Here is a 24,221-nt window from a genome sequence, read left to right on the forward strand (position 1 = left end):
ACACAGGCAGATCAGCATTTGATTTATGTATTTTTTTTTTCTTCCTACACGAACTGAATGATGAATGGTAAGCGAACATATTATCGTTCATCTGTTAGTCACTGGCAGTGTTTACATTGAACAATTCAGTGTAAAAGGGCCCTTTCTCATTCTCTATGCTGTGCTAGCAATTTTATGTATCAGTACAGCATCACATGACTAGCTAGAGCCAGTACCATCTCTCTTCTATGTTCTCTAAATCTAAAGACCATATGTATACAGTGAAGAAGGATAAAGTATCGTCTTTATATGACCACAGTTGTCCATTCAACAGTAACGCAGTAGGGAGTTTGTCTATTCCCCCATCCCCCTGTGAAGAGCCTCTGGTATAGTCCATGAAATCTTATCATACAAAATTCTGGAGAAGTTAGACCCCTTCAAGAGAAATGAAACACAAGTCATTCCAAGGAGTCACAACTGAGAAAAGAATTTTCAGCTAGAATGGAGGGAATAATCAAAATATATAATTTATACTAGTTGCATGGTAAATGGGGGTGGGGGGATAATGGCTAATGTCCTTTTTGGTAGTGTGCAGACTCTCACTGGAGTTCACTGTATTTGTTTTGTGCTGCTGGTCAAAGGAGACCCTGAGTGCTTGACTTAAAATATAATGGAGCATTTGGGTAGGGGTTGTGGCTGTGACAACCCTTTTTGAAGGTGTTTTGGTTCAAAGAGAACAGTGATAATTATCTATACTCCCCTAATATACATTTTATTTGTTCACAGGGAGTAAATCTGTATATTAAAAACTTAGATGACACCATTGATGATGAAAAGCTAAGGAAAGAGTTTTCTCCATTCGGATCAATCACAAGCGCCAAGGTGAGAGCTCCTAACTTTTAATATGCATCAGCCTTGTTCCAGTACGGTAATATTGGCAGGGCCTAATAGGCTGTCGTACACAGCAGCCATGGAGTCTCCCTCTATGATCATATTGTGGGGTTGCGAATGGGGCTTACAGAGCATACTGACTGTAGGAACTGATGGATAAAAGGATTTGGAATTGGAGTTATAGGGAACCTGTTATGACCTTTTGAGCCCCATAAACTATATATTATGTGCTGTCTGCCGAGCAGTGTTTTATACTCACCAGGTGTCCTGTGCTGTGTCCCCCTAACTCTGCCCGTGCCAGCAGCTTGACTCTTCTCCATCCACTCTGCGCTCCCGTAGTGATAAATGGGGAGACCGCACAAAGGCTCCCTTTAATTTCAATTCCAGCCATTGCAGCAGGGTGTCGGTTGTATGTTAAAGCTGTCACCCTTTCTGAGAGTGCTGTGCAGGAACTACATTTACCTGTAGCAGTTATCACCACCATGCCATGTTTTTGGACAGCTTGTAGTGTTAATGGTTACATTTACAGCTAGGCTTGCCTAGATACATGATCTGCAGATTTTTTGAAAAACTCCTTTAAACAGTTTGAGAATTTTCATTGCACTGGAATCTCATCCTGTCACTGCTGTGTTGTGCAGGGAGAGGCAATGCAGTGCTAGATAAACGCAGAGGAAATCCAGACGGAGCATAATATGCATTGCGCTCTGTCCCTACACCTCTTCCACATGCCGACCTGTACATGTTTGGAATGTTGTGGTAAACATCTAGCATTCCACCTTACTGCATAATGTCTCTTCCAGGTAATGCTGGAGGATGGTCGTAGCAAAGGATTTGGATTTGTTTGCTTTTCTTCCCCAGAAGAGGCCACTAAAGCAGTCACTGAGATGAATGGGAGAATTGTAGGGTCTAAACCGCTCTATGTGGCATTGGCTCAAAGAAAGGAGGAACGAAAAGCTCATCTTACCAATCAGTATATGCAGCGTATCGCAGGAATGAGGGCTCTTCCTGCCAACACTCTCATCAACCAATTTCAGCCTGCTCCTGGAGGATACTTTGTGCCTGCTGTTCCTCAGGTGAGTGCAGTGAAAATTAGTTCTAAAACACTGCTTCATATGTATATCTTTATAACCTAAAACGCTTTTTTTTCCAGGCTCAAAACAGACCTACATACTATGCACCTAATCATATGACTCAAGTACGTCCAGGTCCTCGGTGGCAGCAGGCAGGGCGCCCTCAAGGTGAGGTTGTTTTTTTTTTTTTTTTCTTTCCTAGAATGTTGGTGAATATACAGAGATTTCCTTATTTTAACCTTCATTTTGTGTACTCAGCTGCTGACTGTTGTTTATCTCAGGTTTTCAACCAATGCCTAATGCGCTCCGCCAGAGTGGTCCACGTCAGTCACTACGCCATCTACCGCCTCCAAGTACTCAGGGCAACCGTGGTATCCCCAACGTAGCCCAGAGAGTTGGTGAGAGAAACAGCTCCGATACTTGCAGTTTCCTAGCTTAAGGGCTCACTCACGAGAGGGTATTTTGGCTGTGTATTACGTGCATAATATGTAGTACACAGAGTATACATGTAACATGCATATTCACTGGGTTTTATGCATCCATAGACTAAAAGGGTGCAAATTATGCACCAAAACAGGACATGCTGTCTTTTTTTTTTTTTTTCCCCCCATGCCCTTAATACACAGATCTGAATGGCCCAATGTAAATCAATTGGATTTTAGCACTGAGTATTACGCACATAAAACGCAGCGAAAATGCACTCGCGTGAGTGAGCTCTTAGACTAATGTTTCCTAAAACATTGTAAGGGCTCATTGACACAGGTGTAAGTGCATTTCGGTCATATTTACGTGACCGAAAAATCGCCTACACCTGTGTATATCACCTGCTCCTGCGAGTTTTTGTTCACAGAAATACACAGCGCTTTTGCACACAAAGAAAAAGTAGGCAGGAGGGCCCATGTGTTTGATGCACAAATACGCAGGCCTATTGCGGTGCTTAGTAGAATCCAAAATAGGACATGCCATATCTTTTTTTTTTTTTTTTTTCACGTGATCGAACATCACGTGAAAAAATACACACAAACAAACAAACCCAATGAAATCAATGGATTCTATTGACTAATGTACTCCACAAAAACGCTTGTGTGAAGGAGTCCTAATCGGTCTTCTCAGAGGAACACAGGCATGGTTCCTTTCCGTTAGCAGCATTTCTCACACATGTACCTGTGTAATAAGGAGTGTTGTGCAATAAACACATTTCATCCCTTAGTGCTCTATTACTTCTGGGAACATTTAACATTGAGCTTTTCATTTTTTACAAGCTGATGTATTTTCAGAATAAACCTTTCCATGTAACATTGTCATGCAGTTTCTGTACATATTAAATGATGATAATGTGAAGTGGAATGTTTTTTATAATGCACTCTAACGCATCCTGTCCCGGCTACTCTGTGCCGGAGGAAAGGTAAATAGGTGCTGAAAGAAATGCAGAGGAAATCCAGACAAAGCATGCTTTACCTTGTGTTCTGTCCCTACACCTCTGCTACAGTTGTCAAAAGATATTATATGTAATTTTTTTTCCATATTGTCTATTGATAGGGCTAGCCTTTGTTATTTGGAGTACAGAAGATGAATTACGCCCCATAGTGTTTTTTTCTGTGTAGGGTAGAGTATTGAGCTGTTCACTTGGTAATACCATATTGGTTTGAGCTGTTCACTTTGGTAATACCACCTCCACTATACTGCAGTGGAGTTTTTAGGCAATGTAAGGAGGTGGCAAAAGATTCATTTTACACATCTTACACCATAATGCAATTTCAATTTTGAATGTTAGTAGTATTGCTAAAAAATGTTTTTATTTTTGGTTTCCACAGGGGTATCTTCTGCTACTCAGACCTTAGGACCACGGCAACCAATTTCTGCTCCTCCTCCTCGAGCTGTGCCTCCATACAAGTACACACGTTGCCCACTTCCTGGCGTTCAGCCTTTGCAGGTACATTTAAAGGGTAACTAAACTTTTTACAAACTGACATGTCCTAGTGATTTGTCAGAAGATTTAATCGATGGGGGACAGGTTGCTGAGACTCATGTGCATCACTAACAATGCACAGACAAAAGCACTCAGCTGAGCGCTGGCCCTGTTAAGCTGTTTCTGTCATTGCTCGGAGCAATGTATAGACTCCCTATGAAGTCTTTAAGCGTCCTACACCTTTCGCAGTGACAGACGCACAAGCACAGTGCTTCATTCTTCTGACATGCCACTTTGAAACATCACGTTTGTGCAGTTTTTTTTTGTATTATTGGGGGACACAGCCAAGGCCTTGGTTATAGCTACTGCCACTAGGAGGTGACACTAAGCAAAGTGTTAACTCCTCCTACTTGCTATACCCCTCCTGCAGGCACCACGCTGATCAGTTTATAGCTTAGTGTCTGCAGGAGGCAGATATATTTAGTGTAGGTCTTCAGGATTGTTGGAATACGGGGAGGCAGGGCTTTTCCCTGGCCTCCCTGTCCTCCCAGGGGAGGGTGAACAGTACAGTGTCTCCACTGTGCTGTTTATATCCGACCCAAAGAAGAAAAAGGTTACTTGATCATGCCCAGCCATAGTGTTCACCACCCTGGAGCGACTGCCATCCTCCGTGACGGCGAGTGTGGTGGGGAACACTGCTGGAAAATGGACCCTCTCCTGTCCCTTTTTAGGACCAGGCCCTGGTTCTTCCTTGGGCCTACCTCTGGAGGAGCTCTAGATTCAAGCATTCCATGGTCTGGGACCCCTGTTAGGGTCGTGCGCAGGCTGCCGCAGCGTTCGGCTGCCACGTCCCCTCCAATCTAGCAGGCCTACTTCTCCCTCTATCAGGAACGCTCCTCTGGCAGGCCCCGCAATTCGGGGGGCCTCCGATGGTGTGGCAGAGGCTGCGGCGCGGCCACTCAGGCCTTTAAGCCTACCTGGGGATTCCTGACTTGTGCCCGGGGTTGTTTTTTGTTTGTTTTTCAGTGGCATCTGCAGCACTGCCAGTGCGGCGCATGGGGGTCCGTCCAACAGGCGGTAAAAATTAATTTAGGCGCTGGCTTCCTTTGGGGGGGGGGGTCTATCCCGATCCAAGCCCTGCAGCAGCCGACGTTGGTATTACTGCCATGCCCGCGGCTGACTCAGGCCTGCAGACCTGGTGCCGCATTGTGTGGGTCGCATTTTCTGGCTTCACTGAGGAAGGGCCAAGTAGAGGGAATAAATCTAGGCCCCAGCTTGGGCCTGGCTTTAGGCCACGCCCATGGGGGTGAGCATGGGAAGATCAGAGGGAGGGCTGTTGGGAGTCAAGGCCATCCATCCTATGTGCTTGGAATGCCTTACCCCACCCCTTCCTCTTCCCTCTTTCAGAACTTTCTGGCTGACTTCCACCGAGTACTCTGCCTGTATCACAGCCAGCAGACGTGTGTGCACAAGCCTGCTGTGTTTGCATCAGAGAAGCGCTTTTTCTGCAACCCAGAAGCTCCAGCTGGGATCTGGAAGTCATTTGGATTGGGTAAGCTCTGCCCGAGGCATCTTCCCTTGCGCTGTACCTCTCCCGCAGATACCACTTGCTGCGATACTCCCCAGTACTTCTGTGCGCAGTATTGTACCAACGCCATGTCCGACCTCAGACCAGAAGGTTCTGGACAGGCTACAGACAGAGCCAAGTTTTATGCTTGTGCTTGCTGTAATGCAAAATTCTTCTGTGGTCAGTCTGAGTCCTGCTGTGTGGGCTGCCTCCCATCTCTGCAGGCCCCAGTGGCGACAGTTTCCATTCCCCCTGCTGCTCGATCAGGCGGTTGAACCCGAATGGGCACGCTTCCTAGCCGTGGCGGTCTCTGTGCTGGCCAGCACATCAGCTGCTATTTTACGTAGGCTGCATTCGGACGGAGATGATTCCCCTCGGGAGTAGTCACGTGGTAGATCACGTAATAGACATAGATCCCCCTCGGTCCAGGGAATCCTCCTGTCCGGCACACGCATAAGGGCTAGTTCCTCAGTCTGCCCAATCTCCGCATCACAGCCCTCTACTTGACAGGCTCAGGGGTGCTCTATTCCAGCGTCCAGGGATAGTTGCCTTTCGGAAGGGGAACACTCCCACTCTACATCCCCTTCGCATTGATAGTCAGCTTAGTTGTAAGGACACCCTCCACGTGAGGAAACGGTGGAGGCCACAGCCATATCTTTCAGGCGGCATAGGCGCCAGCACCAGCTATTCCCTCCTCTTAAAGAATTTGAAGAGGCTCTGGATAAGGAGTGGGAAGTCCCTGACAAACGCTTCAACCCCTTAGTGATGGCGCTATCGTAAAACTACGTCCTGCTGTTGCAGGACGTGTATGGAGGGAGGTAGCGGCGCTATCTCCCTCCATACAGCGCGGGCGTCAGCTGTTTATTACAGCTGACACCCGCGGGCAATAGCTGCTCTCGGCCGATGGCGGCTATTAACCCTTTAAATGCCGCTGTCAATTCTGACAGCAGCATTTAAATACCCCCCCCCCCCCGCACGTGTGTGTCCCCCCCCCCCCCCCCCCCCCCTCCCCGCACGTGTCCCCCCCGCGGTGAGATCGGGGGAGCCGTGCAGGTGTCATGGCAGCCGGGGGCCTAATGAATGGCCCCAGGGCTGCCTTAACAGACTGCCTATCAAGCCATCCACAGAGGGTGGCTTGATAGACTGCCTGTCAAAAAGCAGTATGACTTAATGCTATAGCATTACGTCATACTGCAGGAGCGATCAAAGCATCGCATGTTAAAGTCCCCCAGGGGAACTTCAAAGTAAAGTAAAAAAAATCAAAGTTTTTTTTTTTAATTGTTTAAAAAAAAAGTTATAAAAGTTTAAATCACCCCCTTTTTGCCATATCTATTATTAAAAAATCTAAATCATAAAATAAAAATATGTATTTGATATCGCCGCGTTCGTAAAAGTCCGATCTATCAAAGTAGTGCATTATTTTTTTCTGCACGGTGAACGTCGTCCGAAAAAAAAAAAATTAAAGAACGCCAGAAATACACTTTTTTAGTTACCCTGTCTCCCAGAAAAAATGCAATAAAAAGCGATCAAAAAGCCGTATGTATTCCAAATTGATACTATCAGAAACTACAGGACATCTCGCAAAAAATGAGCCCTTGCTCAACTACGTCGACAAAAAAATAAGTTATCGCGCGCACAAAATGACCACAGAAAATAATTGAAAAAAATTAAATATCTTTAAAAAAATACAAGTACTACAGCAAAAACAATACTATATAAGTTTGGTATCGTAGCAACCCTTAGAATAAAAATATCAGGTCGTTTTTGTTGCAATTTGTGTGCTATAGAAACAGGACGCACCGAAAGATGGTGGAATGTCGTTTTTTTTCCATTTCTCTCCGCTTAGAATTTTTTAAAAGTTTTTCAGTAAATTATATGGTAAAATAAATAGTGCCATTGAAAAATACAACTCATCCCGCAAAAAACAAGCCCACATACAGCGACGTCGATGGATAAATAAAGGAACTACGTTTTTTTTAAAAGGGAGTAGGAAAAAACAAAAATGGGGAAAAAAACAAAAAAGCTCTGTCACTAAGGGGTTAAGGGCCCGGCAAGGTCTGGGGCATTACGTATCCCTTCCCGGAGGACCTGGTTAAGAAATGGTCAGTAGAGATGAGCGAACGTACTCGTCCGAGCTTGATACTCGTTCGAGATGCTCGTTACTCGAGACGAGTACCACGCGATGTTGGAGTTACTTTCACTTTCATCTCTGAGACGTTAGCGCGCTTTTCTGGCCAATAGAAAGTCAGGGAAGGTATTACAACTTCCCCCTGCGACGTTCAAGCCCTATACCACCCCCCTGCAGTGAGTGGCTGGCGAGATCAGGTGTCACCCGAGTATATAAATCGGCCCCTCCCGCGGCTCGCCACAGATGCATTCTGACAGAGATCAGGGACAGTGCTGCTGGTGCCGGAGCCGCTATAGGGAGAGCGTTAGGAGTTATTTTAGGCTTCAAGAACCCCAACGGTCCTTCTTAGGGCCACATCTAACCGTGTGCAGTAGTGTGGAGGCTGCTTTTTGCAGTGTTGCACTTTTTTTTTTTTTTTTGGTATATCGGCCGTGCAGAGCATTCCGTCCTGCAGTAATTTTACATTGTCCAGGGCCAGTAGTGGTGAGGCAGGGACAGAAGACATATTTAGTGTATATGGGCAGTGGGCCTTTCCAAAAACATTTGGAAAAAAAAATCTATTTGGGCTGCCTGTGACCGTCCTCAGTGTACTGGGTCTCTTCTCGGGGTAGTTGTCCTAATTCATACGCAGCCAGCTAAGTGTTACAGCAGGCTTGTGCAAAATTCTTTCCTGCCTCTGCTGTGCGTTCCGTAAGGTAAGTGAGCCTCCAACCACAGGCCAATAAGCGGCACATTTAATTATTCAGCGTTCTGTTTTTGCACTACTGGTAATACACCATGCTGAGGGGTAGGGGTAGGCCTAGAGGACGTGGACGCTGCCGAGGACGCGGAGGCCCAAGTCAGGGTGTGGGCACAGGCCAAGCTCCTGATCCAGGTGTATCGCAGCCGACTGCTGCGGGATTAGGAGAGAGGCACGTTTCTGGCGTCCCCCACATTCATCTCACAATTAATGGGTCCATGCGGTAGACCTTTATTAGAAAATGAGCAGTGTGAGCAGGTCCTGTCGTGGATGGCAGAAAGTGCATCCAGCAATCTATCGACCTCCCAGAGTTCTGCGCCGTCCACTGCTGCAACTCTGAATCCTCTGGCTGCTGCTCCTCCTTCCTCCCAGCCTCCTCACTCCATTACAATGACACATTCTGAGGAGCAGGCAGACTCCCAGGAACTGTTCCTGGGCCCCTGCCCAGAATGGCTAGCAATGGTTCCTCTCCCACCGGAGGAGTTTGTCGTGACCGATGCCCAACCTTTGGAAAGTTCCCGGGGTCCGGGGGATGAGGCTGGGGACTTCCGGCAACTGTCTCGAGCTTTCAGTGGGTGAGGAGGACGATGACGATGAGACACAGTTGTCTATCACTCAGGTAGTAGTAAGGGCAGTAAGTCCGAGGGAGGAGCGCACAGAGGATTCGGAGGAAGAGCAGCAGGACGATGAGGTGACTGACCACACCTGGTTTTCTACGCCTACTGAGGACAGGTCTTCAGAGGGGGATGCAAGTGCAGCAGCAGGGCAGGTTGGAAGAGGCAGTGCGGTGGCCAGGGGTAGAGGCAGGGCCAGACCGAATAATCCACCAACTGTTTCCCAAAGCGCCCCCTCGCGCCATGCCACCCTGCAGAGGCCGAGGTGCTCAAAGGTCTAGCAGTTTTTCACTGAGTGCAGACGACCGACGAACAGTGGTGTGCAACCTGTGTCACGCCAAGATCAGCCGGGGAGCCACCACCACCAGCCTCACCACCACCAGCATGCGCAGACATATGATGGCCAAGCACCCCACAAGGTGGGACGAAGGCCGTTCACCGCCTCCGGTTTGCACCACTGCCTCTCCCCCTGTGCCCCAACCTGCCACTGAGATCCAACCCCCCTCTCAGGACACAGGCACTACCGTCTCCTGGCCTGCACCCACACCCTCACCTCCGCTGTGCTCGGCCCCATCCACCAATGTCTCTCAGCGCACCGTCCAGCCGTCGCTAGCGCAAGTGTTGGAGCGCAAGTACGCCGCCACGCACCCGCACGCTCAAGCGTTAAACGTGCACATAGCCAAATTTATCAGCCTGGAGATGCTGCCGTATAGGGTTGTGGAAACGGAGGCTTTCAAAGGTATGATGGCGGCGGCGGCGGCCCCGCGCTACTCAGTTCCCAGTCGACACTACTTTTCCCGATGTGCCGTCCCAGCCCTGCACAACCACGTCTCCCGCAACATTGTACGCGCCCTCACCAACGCGGTTACTGCCAAGGTCCACCTAACAACGGACACGTGGACAAGCACAGGCGGGCAGGGCCACTATATCTCCGTGACGGCACATTGGGTGAATTTAGTAGAGCCTGGGACCGCTCACGTCCTACCCACCCCCAGAATTGCGGGACCCAGCTCGGTGGTGGTATCTGCGGTGGTGTATGCTTCCTCCACTCAACCACCCTCCTCCTCCTACGCAACCTCTGTCTCACAATCAAGATGTGTCAGCAGCAGCACGTCGCCAGCAGTCGGTGTCACGCGTCGTGGCAGCACAGCGGTGGGCAAGCGTCAGCAGGCCGTGCTGAAACTACTCAGCTTAGGAGAGAAGAGGCACACGGCCCACGAACTGCTGCAGGGTCTGACAGAGCAGACCGACCGCTGGCTTGCGCCGCTGAGCCTCCGACCGGGCATGGTCGTGTGTGACAACGGCCGTAACCTGGTGGTGGCTCTGCAGCTCGGCAGCCTTACGCACGTGCCATGCCTGGCCCACGTCTTTAATTTGGTGGTTCAGCGCTTTCTGAAAAGCTACCCACGCTTGTCAGACCTGCTCGGAAAGGTGCGCCGGCTCTGCGCACATTTCCGCAAGTCCCACACGGACGCTGCCACCCTGCGCACCCTGCAACATCGGTTTCATCTGCCAGTGCACCGACTGCTGTGCGACGTGCCCACACGGTGGAACTCTACGCTTCACATGTTGGCCAGGCTCTATGAGCAGCGTAGAGCTATAGTGGAATACCAACTCCAACATGGGCGGCGCAGTGGGAGTCAGCCTCCTCAATTCTTTACAGAAGAGCGGGCCTGGTTGGCAGACATTTTCCAGGTCCTTGGAAGCTTTGAAGGAGTCTACCCAGATGGTGAGCGGCGATGCTGCAATCATTAGCGTCACCATTCCTCTGTTATGCCTCTTGAGAAGTTCCCTGCAAAGCATAAAGGCAGACGCTTTGCGCTCGGAAACAGAGGCGGGGGAAGACAGTATGTCGCTGGATAGTCAGAGCACCCTCCTGTCTATCTCAGCGCGTTGAGGAGGATGAGGAGGAGGGGTAAGAGACAGCTTGGCCCACTGCTGAGGGTACCCATGCTGCTTGCCTGTCATCCTTTCAGTGTGTATGGCCTGAGGAGGAGGAGGATCCTGAAAGTGATCTTCCTAGTGAGGACAGCCATGTGTTGCGTACAGGTACCCTGGCACACATGGCTGACTTCATGTTAGGATGCCTTTCTCGTGACCCTCGCATTACACGCATTCTGGCCACTACGGATTATTGGGTGTACACACTGCTCGACCCACGGTATAAGGAGAACCTTTCCACTCTCATACCCGAAGAGGAAAGGGGTTCGAGAGTGATGCTATACCACAGGACCCTGGCGGACAAACTGATGGTAAAATTCCCATCCGACAGCGCTAGTGGCCGAAGGCGCAGTTCCAAGGGCCAGGTAGCAGGGGAGGCGCAGAGATCAGGCAGCATGTACAGCACAGGCAGGGGAACACTATCCAAGGCCTTTGACAGCTTTCTGGCTCCCCAGCAAGACTGTGTCACCGCTCCCCAGTCAAGGCTGAGTCGGCAGGAGCACTGTAAAAGGATGGTGAGGGAGTACGTAGCCGATCGCACGACCGTCCTCCGTGACGCCTCTGCCCCCTACAATTACTGGGTGTCGAAGCTGGACACGTGGCCTGAACTCGCGCTGTATGCTCTGGAGGTGCTTGCTTGTCCTGCGGCTAGCGTCTTGTCAGAGAGGGTGTTTAGTGTGGCTGGGGAAATCATCACGGATAAGCGTACCCGCCTGTCAACCGACAGTGCCGACAGGCTTACACTCATCAAGATGAACAAAGCCTGGATTTCCCCAGACTTCTCTTCTCCACCAGCGGACAGAAGCAATACCTAAACAATACGTAGGCTGCACCCGCGGATGGAAGCATTGTTCTCTATCACCATCAAAAACGTGGACCTTTTAGCTTCATCAATCTGTGTATTATATTCATCCTCCTCCTCCTGCTCCTCCTCCTGAAACCTGACGTAATCATGCCGAACGGGCAATTTTTCTTAGGCCCACAAGGCTCAGTCATATAATTTTTGTAAACAATTTTTATACGTTTCAATGCTCATTAAAGCGTTGAAACTTGCACCTGAACCAATTTTTATTTTAACTGGGCTGCCTCCAGGCCTAGTTACAAATTAAGCCACATTAACCAAAGCGATTAATGGGTTTCACCTGCCCTCTTGGTTGGGCATGGGCAATTTTTCTGACGTACATTAGTACTGTTGGTACACCAATTTTTTGGGGCCCTCGCCTACAGTGTAATCCAATTAATTTTTTGCCCACCTGCATTAAAGCTGACGTTACATCAGCTGTGTTGGGCACTGCAATGGGATATATTTATGTACCGCCGGTGGGTTCCTGGCACCCACCCATGCTGTTGGTCCACACGGAGTTGTAACTGCATGTGTCCACTTCTAAAGAACCCCAGTCTGACTGGGGCATGCAGTGTGGGTCGAAGCCCACCTGCATTTAATCGGACGTTACCTCAGCTGTGATGGGCACTGCAATGGGATACATTTATGTACAGCCGGTGGGTTCCAGGGAGCCACCCATGCTGTGGGTGCACACGGAATTCCCATTGCGGAGTTTTACCTGCCTGTGACTATTTATTTATAAAAAACCGCGGTCTGACTGGGGCATGCAGACACCTTGACAGAATGAATAGTGTGTGGCACATAGGTTCCCCATTGCTATGCCCACGTGTGCAGCTCCTGATGGCGGTGGCACAGGATTATATTTTCATTGCTTCTGTACAGCATTGTGGGCTATCGCCCCGCCCCTTTTAAAGAGGGTCGCTGCCTAGCCGTGCCAACCCTCTGCAGTGTGTGCCTGCGGTTGCTCCTCATGGCAGACGCACTTATAAATAGACATGAGGCCAGCGTGTCATGAGTGCAGCTGAAGGCTGCGCAGGGACACTTTGGTGTGCGCTGTGGACACTGCGTCGTGCGGGGGGGGGGGGGGGGGGTTGGGCAGCATGTAACCCAGGAGAAGTGGCAGCGGAGTGTCATGCAGGCAGTGATTGTGCTTTGTTGGAGGTAGTGTGGTGCTTAGCTAAGGTATGCCTTGCTAATGAGGGCTTTTCAGATGTAAAAGTTGTTGGGAGGGGGGGAGTGCCCACTCTTGCCGCTATTGTGGCTTAATAGTGGGACCTGGGAACTTGAGATGCAGCCCAACATGTAGCCCCTCGCCTGCCCTATCCGTTTCTGTGTCGTTCCCATCACTTTATTGAATTGCCCGGATTTTCACAAATGAAAACCTTAGCGAGCATCGGCGATATACAAAAATGCTCGAGTCGCCCATTGACTTCAATGGGGTTCGTTACTCGAAACGAACCCTCGAACATCGCGGGAAGTTTGACTCGAGTAACGAGCACTCGAGCATTTTGGTGCTCGCTCATCTCTATTAAACACCAAAATGGATACCCCTGTTTGTCCTGGGTTTAGAAGCATACCCTTTTTGGTTCTAACTTATGTCTGTATGCACAACGGGGCCCAAAATGAAAAGGGCGGCCAGTTGCTTTTAGGACAAATTTTGCTTGAATGTGTTTTAGGCCCTATAGTACATTCGTAGAGCGCTTGAGCGGCCAAAACACACCCCCCCCCTCCCCTCCCCCCAGAAATGACCCCATTTTGAAAACTAGACCGCTTATGCTTAAAGAATTCATCTAGGGGTGTACTGTGTATTTTGACTCCACAGCATTTGAATGATTCTAAGCAAAAAAGAAGGAAAATTATGATTCTTTTTTTGGGGGGAAATTGTCACTTTAAAAACAGGGTTCATTTTTGGACAGCACACATAGGAATGAAGACTTTCACCCCAAAATGGATACCCCTGTTTGTCCTGTGTTCAGAGACATATCCATTGTGGCCCTTATATCTGTAAGCGCTACGGGGCCCAAACCAAAAAACCTTAAACTTCACCTTTTTTTTAACTTTTACGTAATCGCCGTTAGCCATTGAATAACGGCAATCACGTGACTGGGGAACGCTTACTGCGGCCTGCAGTCACTGCTTTAGCCTCTCTGCTACCTTTAGTAGCCAGAAGCAAGGAGATTTTAAATTTCCCAGACCCTCCCCCAGCTCCTGCGCTTGCATCTGCCATTTTGGCGACGGGTGGATGTGCCGAAACTGGGGAAGTATCTGCAGTTAAATATCCCGCTGGGACATCTCTGGAGGCGTTAGGTTAGTAATTTCACCTCCCCTCAGATTGGATCTGTGACGGGAGGTGAAACTTAACTTTTTTTTTACTTTTACGTGACCAGGGGCCACGTACCACGGCCCCCCATGAAATCTCCAGGCTCCCGGCTACGTTTGGTAGCCAGCAGCAGGGAGATTTTAAATTAACTTGGCAATCTGCAGCTTCTGCGTATGCGTCCGCCATACTGGCGGTGCGTGCGCAGTAGCCGGGGTAAGGTCCATGGATAAATCCGGCGGCCTTGGATATGTAATTTTATCTCCCCTCACAGATTCGTGAGGGAAGATGAAAGTTTGTGTTTTATTTTCTTGTTTTTAAATTTTATTTAAACTTCCATTGGATAATGGCGATCATGTGGCAGGGAACCACATACAGCAGTTTCCGGTGACATCACCCTGCTTTCGGCTATACATACTAGCCGTGTGATTTTTAAATTCCCCGGGCCTCCAAGCCTTCTGCGCGTGATGCACCGGTTTCAGGTCTTGGTAGACCAGAAAGCCGCAGGACATTGTGGAGGACTGGGACGAATACACTCAGCTTTCCTCATGAATCCGATCAGCATGTAGCTTTCACATCCACAGGCCCTGTGGCTTTAATCCTCAGAGCAAGCGTGTGTTCACAATGCTGTGAATTACAGCTTTCTTAGCCAGGACGTAAAAAGGCAATGGGCCCGTTACTAAGGGGCTAAGCCTCCTTTTATGTAATGGTCTCTAGTCTAAAAGCCCCTTTACACTGGATGACTGCTGAGCGCATACGCGCCCGGCGGCCAATCCAGAGACTTCTGTTCTGGCCTCCATTCACTGTAAAGCAGTCACTCGAAACATTGAGCGACTCTTGTTTACACTGAGCCAGAAGCCACTCGGCAGTCATTCCTTTTTAGAGAGCTGAAGCCTTAACGCCTAGCAACAACTGAGTGACTTCTTGCTCGGTGCCCTGTCTGCTGCCACGTGAACAGGGGCTGGAAGTCACCCAAAATCCACTCATTTCAGCGATGATCAGCCTTGATCAGCCTATGTTAAAGGTACCTTAAGTTTGAAGAGTTGAGGTAATTTTACATTCTCACTGGAGCTTTAGGTTAATAAAGAAATCTTTTAGAACCTCTTTAAGAAAGGGAAACAATACATGGTGCTCAGGCTACAAATACACTTTTTGCAATAAGAGGTTTTTCTTAGAGTATTCCATACTTTGCGGAGTATTTTATCTTGTGGAGAGAAAAACTAATTTAAAGTGCTCAAATTACTGCATGTAGTGTGTTTTGTTAAAAAAAATAAATTCGACTGCAACAACTTTCTAGCTATTCAGAGCATTCCTATAAACAGTGATAGATATATTTTTTTTATTGAGCCAATTCTCAATGGCAATAAAGTGAAACTGAATTCTGCAGTAAAGGGCTTGCTTATACATGTTACAACAAAAGTCTTAAGAGTGCCTGCACTTTCGGAAAAATTTTGACATAGAGACATGTCAAAAGTATTGCTCAATGGGGGTTCCGCTGCTGAGACCCCTGCTGACTGCTAGAATGAGGGTGCAGTGCTCACCCGAGTACTGTGCACCCTCGGCTATATTTGTGACTGCTTCTGGCAGCAAAAGATTTGCCTCATAGTGGTGTATATGAAGCTTCTATGGCTACTGTTACCAGGTCTCACGTAGCAGTCGAGGATACCCACAGAGACCTATGATGAGAAGGAATACTTCCATCTAAACCAGTGTCTTCCAGTATGACAATGTCTAAGGCACTGACTATAATCACATCACCCATGCAATACTGAAGAAATCCTGAAAACATAACCTGTGGGGGTCCATGAGGGCTGGAGTTTGGGAAACTCTGATCTAGACTGTGGCCGAGCTTGAAGCCCTGATAAAGCAGCCAGGCAGACGCCAATTTACATCCACTGAGTAAAGCAGTATCCACTATTCTGAGAAATTTAAATTCTACTTCCTGTGTAGGCGCAGCCTGTCATGTGATCTTCCCTGCCAGTAAGAAAAATCGCTGTATTACAATTGTATTACCAACATTGACCAGAAGATGGCAGCAAAATATCAGCGATTAATGAACTGCATCAAAACATAAGTTTTGCCCCTTGGGGACAATAACCAGTGTTTGATTATGAGTAAATTTTTTCATTTGTCTTTCATTTAGGCTTCATGTCCATGGGCGTGATTCCCGTAGCAATTCTCCGCTCGCGGAATTCAAATTGCAGTATGCTGCGATTTGCCGCGATTCTCTGCGGTGAGCCTATCTGTCAGATAGACTCAGTGCGGAGATCCGTCAGCTGTCTCCTGCTCCCTGGCAGCGGCGATCTGCCGCCGGATATCGCTACACCTGTGGACAGGCAGCCTTAGGGTTTTTAGCCCTTTCTGCCTTCTCCTTTACACATTACATAGCGCTCAATTACCGCTATGTAATGCACGGAGATTCCGGCTGGTGAACATGTGACCGCTGGTGTCACCTGACCCCCAGCGGTCACATGAACGCCGAGCCGGGAGCCTGCACCGTGGGGGGGGCTGCTTACCTGTCCGGCGTGTTCCGCATTCTCTCTTCTGTCTCCCGGCTCAGCGATCATCTGACCGCTGGGTGCCACCTGACCCCAGCGGTCACATGATCGCCGAACCGGGAGGCAGAGGGAGAATGCGGAAGACACCGGACAGGTAAGCAGCCCCCCTCCCCACGGTGCAGTGAGCACCTGCACCCTCCTGAGCTCTGTCAGTTCAGGAGGGTGCAGGGAAATGTATTTTTTCTCATCCATTCTCACCAGCTCCAATTTATTTGGAGCTGGGGAGAATAGATGAGAAAAAATAATTGGATTGGAAAGGGTTAAGGCCTCATGTGCACAGGCGGGTCAGTTTCCGTGGGCGGGAGCCCCGCCGCAGGATCCCACCTTGTCAGTGGCATGAGGACATTACTTACCAGTGCGGATGTGTGCGGGGTCATCCGTTGTCTCCTCTGTGCACGTGGGTGGGGACACCCCTTGCACATGCACAGTGGAGTTTGTTTTTTTTTTTCCCCCTTAAAATCTCCTGCTTTCCCGGGATCCGCAGCACACCCAAAGTGACCTTTCCAAGTGTGCCGCAGATCAGACAGCTTCTATTGACTTCAATGGAAGCTATCCCTGCGGGATCCGCAGCAAGACTGAGAATGCTATGATTTTGTTTTCCGGACCAGAAGGTCCGGAAAACCTGCATGCTTTAATTAAGCTACAGGCACCCATGATTTTCTATGAGTGGCTTGTACTCCAGATCATCGGAATTCAAACCCACCCATGGATATGAGCCCTAATGCTCCATTTCAGCTACTGATTGGTTAATACCAGCAGTCTTCTAGAGAGCCTTTTTGTCCTTTTCTCCTTTCTCTGATCTCTGCACTGTGTGGACCCAGTCTGAGTAGTTCACATGCCTAGAACTTCCCTAGCTTAACCTCCAGCTTTCCCTATTGGGTCATATGTATGACTGACAGTATGACAAGCAGCCACCATATTATATGCTGCAGTAGCCGACCCAGGGTACATGCATCCTACAGCTATGTAGCAGAGAACGCATTCATATGCTCAATGGTGACATAATATTCTCTTTCAATTAGAACCCGCAGCCTGCTGTCCATGTACAGGGACAAGAACCACTTACAGCTTCAATGCTGGCCGCTGCTCCTCCCCAAGAACAGAAACAAATGCTAGGTGAGTTGGTTGTGGCGTAGTTTGTATATGTGAAAATGTAGTATAGAAAATGTGTGCACTTTTTTTTTCTTTTTTTTTAATTTTCTATTTCTTGTAGGAGAACGCCTCTTCCCTCTTATCCAAGCCATGCACCCCTCGTTAGCGGGTAAAATAACAGGAATGCTGCTAGAAATTGATAACTCGGAGCTTCTACACATGCTGGAATCCCCAGAGTCTCTGCGCTCCAAAGTAAATATCAATTTAATTGTATTATCCAAAATGTTACTGCATTGTTTGGCTATGCTGTACCTAAAACTATAGTTGTGGATGTATTAGTACTAACAAAGAAATTCTCCCTACTGGAAGCTATGGAGAAATTATAAGCATTACATAGAGAACTGGTGAAAGCAATGTTGTAGCACATCACAAGTAGCGTTTCAGCTTTGAAAATTGCTTTTAGGTGGAAGAGGCTGTAGCAGTTTTACAAGCTCACCAGGCTAAGAAAGATGCTGCCCAGAAAGTGGGGATCGTTGCTGCTACCTCTTGAACCAGGATATACCTGTAAGTATTTGTTTCTATATTCCGCTGTATGATTCTTAGATCTATTAATCCGTCTAACTGCTAGTATAAGGGTCCTTTTTACATTGAACGACTTTCCTTCAGATTATCTCCATGTCGTATGAAAATGAAAAATCATTCAGTGTATGCACTGCCAGCAACTGAACAACGTTTGACTCTTTCGCTCATCGATCAATTTAGACAGGCATGAAAACCGAACTACAACTTGTCTGTTTACTATGGACGGCCAGAAGCCGTCTCTGGTGCTTTCCACTAACGTTCACTGAACAATTATTGCTTCTGTGAAGGTACAGGAGCAATAATCACTAGGATGACTTAAACGCCCAACAATCATCTCATCGTAAAGAACCCTAAGAACAGGGTTAAAGAACCCTAAGACCAGGGTTAACTTACATTAAGGTGTTAAGGAAAATATTAAGTTTCCAAAAAATAAAACTATTCTGATCATTTTTTTTTTTTTTTTTTTTTGCACTTTGGGTTGTTAAAATAAATATATTTTTTAACCAGCCCTGTTGTCCACACTCTACCTAAGATAGTAGATTTGGGCAGTAACCTTACTGTGATAAACAGTCTTAAAATCTATCCCTACATCAAACACCTTTTATACCTATAGTTTGAGATGTATTATAAGGTACTCATTCTTGTACCTCACACCAGCCCAAGTCTTCCATGTTACCCTTTGTTTTTCTGAGGGTGTCAAAGATTTAAAAATTTGTATCATATCATGTACAAAAACCTGATGTTTGTGTGAATGTATTTAAAGGCCCATTTACACGGAGCAATGATGGCTTTGAGCAATCATTTTGCATAAACTATTAAGTAGCTACTCAGCTACTTAATAGCTTATTAGCATGCAAATAAAGCCTTTAGCTGAATGCAGGTAATAGCTGGAGGGCTCTTATCTGCTTTCAGTTCTTTTGTTTTCCAGCGGGAAACAATGCTATAAGCACTCCCGTGGAGAACTGCCGATAAGGCTGAAGGACTAGTTTTAGGTTGCCCTTTAACGATCAGCTAGCAATGCACAAAGTCTATGATGGCTACGCATTAAGACGCAATTGTCACTCAAACTATATCGCTTTTTAGCGATTTGTGAGCGATCATAGCTCCGCGTAAATGGGCCTTAAAGGGGTTGTCCCGAGGCAGCAAGTGGGTCTGTACACTTCTGCATGGCCATAATAATGCACTTTGTAATGTACATTGTGCATTAATTATGAGCCATGCAGAAGTTATAAAAAGTTTTATACTTACCTGTTCCGTTGCTGGCGTCCTCGTCTCCATGGTGCCGACTAATTTTCGCCCTCCGATGGCCAAATTAGCCGCGCTTGCGCAGTCCGGGTCTTCTGCAGTCTTCTATGGGGCTCCGTGTAGCTCCGTGTAGCTCCGCCCCGTCACGTGCCGATTCCAGCCAATCAGGAGGCTGGAATCGGCAGTGGACCGCACAGAAGAGCTGCGGTCCACGGAGGAAGAGGCCATCTTCAGCGGTGAGTAGAGAAGTCACCGGAGCGCGGGGATTCAGGTAAGCGCTCCGGTGAGCTTTCTTTACCTCCCTGCATCGGGGTTGTCTCGCGCCGAACGGGGGGGGGGTTGAAAAAAAAAAAAACCCGTTTCGGCGCGGGACAACCCCTTTAAGACACTTTCTAATTCGTTTTAATCTTTAGCAGAATCTTTGGTTAACAGCTATATCGTTGGACATGTAATAACCTATATGTTTGAGTCCCTCTCTAACCTCTTAATCTGCCTCGTTGAATGTAGAGAATATATTTTTTCCCTAGTCCGCCATTAATTTGTCACATCTGTGCTCCTTCCCTTATTTTCATACACTTCTGCTACTTCTCATTTACTATTTCTTTTTTTTTTTTTTTAAATCCTCTTCCCTTGGGTAGTTTTGCCTCTAATTTCTAAGGCTGTTTCAGAGTGCTTATATCAGGTTCTCCTCCTGTTTTTATCCTTACATACATGCCTTGTATACTTCTGAGTCTTTAGCATTGGATACTCCCATTACCAAAAAAGGAAAGCTAACACTAAATCGATCGTATCCCCCAGATTAGAATGGAGTTAAGACACTGGTTTTACACCGTTGTAAATGCATGCAACTGTATACAAAGGCCAGATTCACATGCACATATTTGCACAGCGTATTAAGCTTCAAAGAATAGCGCCCAATACACTGAAGAGAACCAATTTATTTCAATTGGTTTGTTCACGTAAGCCTATCTTGTTTGTGCAAAAAAAAATATGCAGCATGCTTTTTTTTTTTCCCCCCTTTTCCCCTGCATATTTGCACTAGGGAAGATGAACGGGAGCATTGTTGCATGTTTTTTATTGCACTTGAAAAGGTACAGTAAAATGCAAGCAAGCCTGTGTGACACCCACCTTTTTATTGCTAAAACTGATATTTGTCATTTGTGTCGGTATGTTTTAACAAATTGAAACTCTTTACTGCCAAGAGATTTTGGACACGTTGCACCTCCAGGTTTCAGGACAATCTCTTTGCACTTGTGACATGTACAGATAAATCCAAACACCATATAGGTATAACGTCTGAAAGCAGACACTTGCACATTGTTAAAATGCCACTCAGCAACTTGTACACACAAACCTATTTATGCAATGGTGTCAAAGCATAATTTTCCAAAAAAAGGCTTAAAAAAATTAATGGCTAAAACTGTGATCCAAACAGTTAGGTACACAATACATACTAAAAATAAAGTTCAATATGTGCAGGGTTCATATGTACCACTTAGGCCTATGGTCTACATGCACATACCTTCAGATCACCAGAACTGGAAAAGCCAAGTCTGTTTTTAAGCTGGAGATTTTAAAAAGTAACAACTTAGAATACAGAAAACGCACATCTTAAAAAGTAAGTGTACCTGTAAACCCTATATATTTTCTGAAAGCAGACAATATGCTGATTGCAGTTGCCTTGAAGGACTGTTGGCAGCTATGTCACTTTCTGACATATATTGTTTTCATGCAATGACCTACACTTAGGCCTCCTTCCCACGAACTGATTTCCGCCGCGTAATTCGCGGCGAAAATACGCTGCGTTGCCCGCAGCTATTAGGTTCTATTGAATCTAATAGCTCAGGGCACATGGTGCGGAATTCCGCACCGTGAAATCTCCCGTCCTCACCCGCGGCATGCTCTATTTGCCGCGGGTGTACGCGCAGACGGTTTCCATTGCAGTCAATGGAAGCCGTCCGTTCACGCTATCTACCGCTGTAACACAGCGGAAGATGGCGTGAAAACGCTTTCCCGCCTACCGCGGCACGTGACGCGGCGACGGTGGGCGGGGAAGCGTCATGCGGGAGCGAAGAGGCCGGATTCGCTTGTAAGTATGGGGTCTCTGGGGGGCGCCGTGACGGGCTTCGCCGCGGAATATTCCGCGGCGGAGCCCGGCACGCTCGTGTGCAGCCGGCCTTAAACTTCATCCTGCTGTTTTGTAGCCTGTAATGCAGAGATAACTGATTTCAGTCTTATTTTAAAGCAAAAGAATCTTTGCTTCAGAGACTGTCACAATCTCTTTGCACCCCTCATTTTACTGTCATGTTTTTTTTCTCTTAGGAAGTAATGCAGAATAAAAGTTGTCTACATCTGTAGTTTTACAACTTTCTAATGTGTTATTTATTTATTTTTTTAATCGCAGGAAGTAAAGAAGCCAAATAATCCCAGAATGTGTGAGTTTGGAAAGTGGCTGCCAAGAATCTAGTCTCGTCCACATGCTGCTTATCTCAAGAGAGATTCCATCTGTTTGTAAAACATGGAGTGTATGCACTATGTCGCTTTATTGCTCTTAGGATGAAAAGTTGCATCTTGAGTGAACATCTCCAGGATTCTTCTGCAGAACCTTTCCCCCTAATTGCAAAGAATTTTTATTGTTTGCAGTTTCAGTTTGAAGAAATTTGAATGTGAGATCTAAACTCTTTTCTCAACGAAATAGTAAAAGGTTTTAAGTCCAATCAATGTATTTGACTGTAATCTGTACCGCAGTTTGGCTTTTTATTTATTTTTTTTTAGTTGCTAAATCCCAATTCACTCTAGTATATTTTACATGGTTGACAAAAATCTTCAAAAACATGCCAAGGATGCTAGTAAAATAAGCACCACTACCTACTATAAAAATAGTAGTTGAATTTACACTTTGTAAAAAAAAAAAAAAAAAAAATCAAGCTCCTAGAAGTGATCATCTTGCTGCAAAACTCCTCATTCTGTTACATCTCAGGCAGATATGCAAATGATTAGTTTAGATTAATGGTCTTTCCAACTGTGACCCAACTTTTAGGGTTCACCCTTTTAGTTCCACCCATCACCTATAAGGACTCCTACAGGCTTGTGTGTATCGGACCTCTTTTTCCACTTGTGTAGAGCTTGTTGACCACTAGACGCCTCTGTTACAATTGAGATTTTGCCCAGGTAACAGTTTGAGAGGGGGAGCATTATTAGAATATGATAAGCTGGATGGTTGTATTGCCTAATTGCCTGCCACCTGGGCTACTCTGACCAGACTGTGAGGAGGGTGTGAGGGCAGGCATACAAGGCGACCAGTCTCAGGATGCCCTCGACAGACCACCAGTAGAGCGGACACAAGCGTGAGCACCTCAAGCTGTTCCATTGTCCGCCATCCAGAGACAGGTGGCACCATCGTAACAGGGCCTGTGTCTGTCGGAACCATTTCCAGGTACTTGGCTGAAGGACATCTGGTCTCAAAACCCATTACTGTCTTTTAACACCCATCCACCGCTGTCTGGTTGCAGTGTTGTGAATAATGAAACTGGACTGCTATGGAGTGGAACCCAACTGTCTTCAGCAACAAATCTAGGTTTAGTTTGGGCACTGACTACAGCTGTGTTCATGCTTGGAGACCTAGGGATGAGCGCCTCAATCCTGCCTTTGCTGTGGAGCCGCACACTACCTCCACTGATGGTGTGGGGACCATGACATATGACAGTCGGTCATCCCTAGTAGTGGTACGAGGGACAATGACAGCTCAGCGATATGTTCAGGACAACCTGCAGCCACATGTGTTCCTCTCATAGTGGCTTCCAAGAGGCATTTTCCAGCAGGATAATGCTCGGCCACATAGAGTAATGGTGTCACAGAAATACTTGCCCGTTCACCGGATTTATCGCCAATAGAACAATATGGGAGCAAATATGCTGCAGGATACCATATGGAAACTGTTTGCCTCCATGCTTACTAGTATCCCATCTTGCATCCAATCTAGAGGTGGTACAACAGGGTACTAGAGCCTCCATGCCCATCCGTATCACCTCTTGTATCCAAGCTAGAGGCGGTACAACAGGGTACTAGAGCCTCCCTTCAAGTGTTCAGTTTTCCATAATTTCTTTTGCTCTAATATTACAATCGCACAAAACTTCACTTTATTACGAAAACTCATATGCGCTTGATTTTCTTTGAGTGAGTATACGACTGTTTTTGTGATATTTTGTTTTCCAAAGTGATAACCGATGACCAACAAAGACGCATCTACCCAGATATCTGCAGACTAAATGAGACAAACCTCCATTCATATAAATACAAACACTCTGCCAGCAGCACAATCCAGAGCACTTTAGTAGTGGGTTAACACATGCATAGTCACCTGGAACCAGAATCCATGGATCCAATCTAGAATCATAGAAGAGAGACAAGACTGCATTCAAGTTGCAAAATTTTAAGTCTTTATTCCTTTAAGGACATATCACAACTTTTTGACCAGGTCTTTGTCAACCATACACATGCTTAAGGGTGACTACCCACTACAGTTCTTTTTCACTGTGAAATTCGCAGCGGTTTTTTTTAATCTCCAGGGGCCTATGGGACTTGTTAAAATCACATCGCACGGTAAATTGCGATTTTGCAGCGATGCGTTTTAACATTAGAAAGCTCCATAGACACTTGAAAAAAATGCAGCAAATTTGCAAACGCTAGTGGGTAGTCACCCTAAAAGTGTCATCTATAGTTATCAAATGTCATATAGACCCCTC

General features: G+C 47.0%; 1 protein-coding gene and 2 non-coding genes across 4 annotated transcripts in view; all 3 read left to right on the forward strand.

Moving 5' to 3' along the window:
• PABPC4 (poly(A) binding protein cytoplasmic 4) overlaps positions 1–22,193 on the forward strand; it is a 42,739-nt gene extending 20,546 nt beyond the window's left edge. The window contains exons 7-15 of one of the 2 annotated variants that reach the window (XM_066574353.1): positions 766–861; positions 1,671–1,943; positions 2,021–2,108; positions 2,222–2,338; positions 3,755–3,873; positions 17,580–17,673; positions 17,771–17,901; positions 18,113–18,213; positions 21,881–22,193. In XM_066574353.1, coding sequence (XP_066430450.1) covers positions 766–861; positions 1,671–1,943; positions 2,021–2,108; positions 2,222–2,338; positions 3,755–3,873; positions 17,580–17,673; positions 17,771–17,901; positions 18,113–18,199 — 1,005 coding nt within the window. In that variant the 3' untranslated portion in view covers positions 18,200–18,213; positions 21,881–22,193. Of the gene's footprint in view, positions 1–765; positions 862–1,670; positions 1,944–2,020; positions 2,109–2,221; positions 2,339–3,754; positions 3,874–17,579; positions 17,674–17,770; positions 17,902–18,112; positions 18,214–21,880 lie in introns of those variants that run through there. The other variant, XM_066574362.1, reaches the window with a different exon arrangement.
• On the forward strand, positions 1,471–1,599 carry LOC136594526 (small nucleolar RNA SNORA55). The gene has a single exon (XR_010788589.1). It is a non-coding gene; the product is annotated as a small nucleolar RNA SNORA55 (small nucleolar RNA).
• Positions 3,301–3,431, forward strand: LOC136594537 (small nucleolar RNA SNORA55). The gene has a single exon (XR_010788590.1). It is a non-coding gene; the product is annotated as a small nucleolar RNA SNORA55 (small nucleolar RNA).
• Positions 22,194–24,221: the final 2,028 nt, after the last annotated feature.

This window comes from Eleutherodactylus coqui, chromosome 1, assembly GCF_035609145.1.
Source record: "Eleutherodactylus coqui strain aEleCoq1 chromosome 1, aEleCoq1.hap1, whole genome shotgun sequence".
In the NCBI taxonomy this organism is placed as follows: Eukaryota; Metazoa; Chordata; class Amphibia; order Anura; family Eleutherodactylidae; genus Eleutherodactylus; species Eleutherodactylus coqui.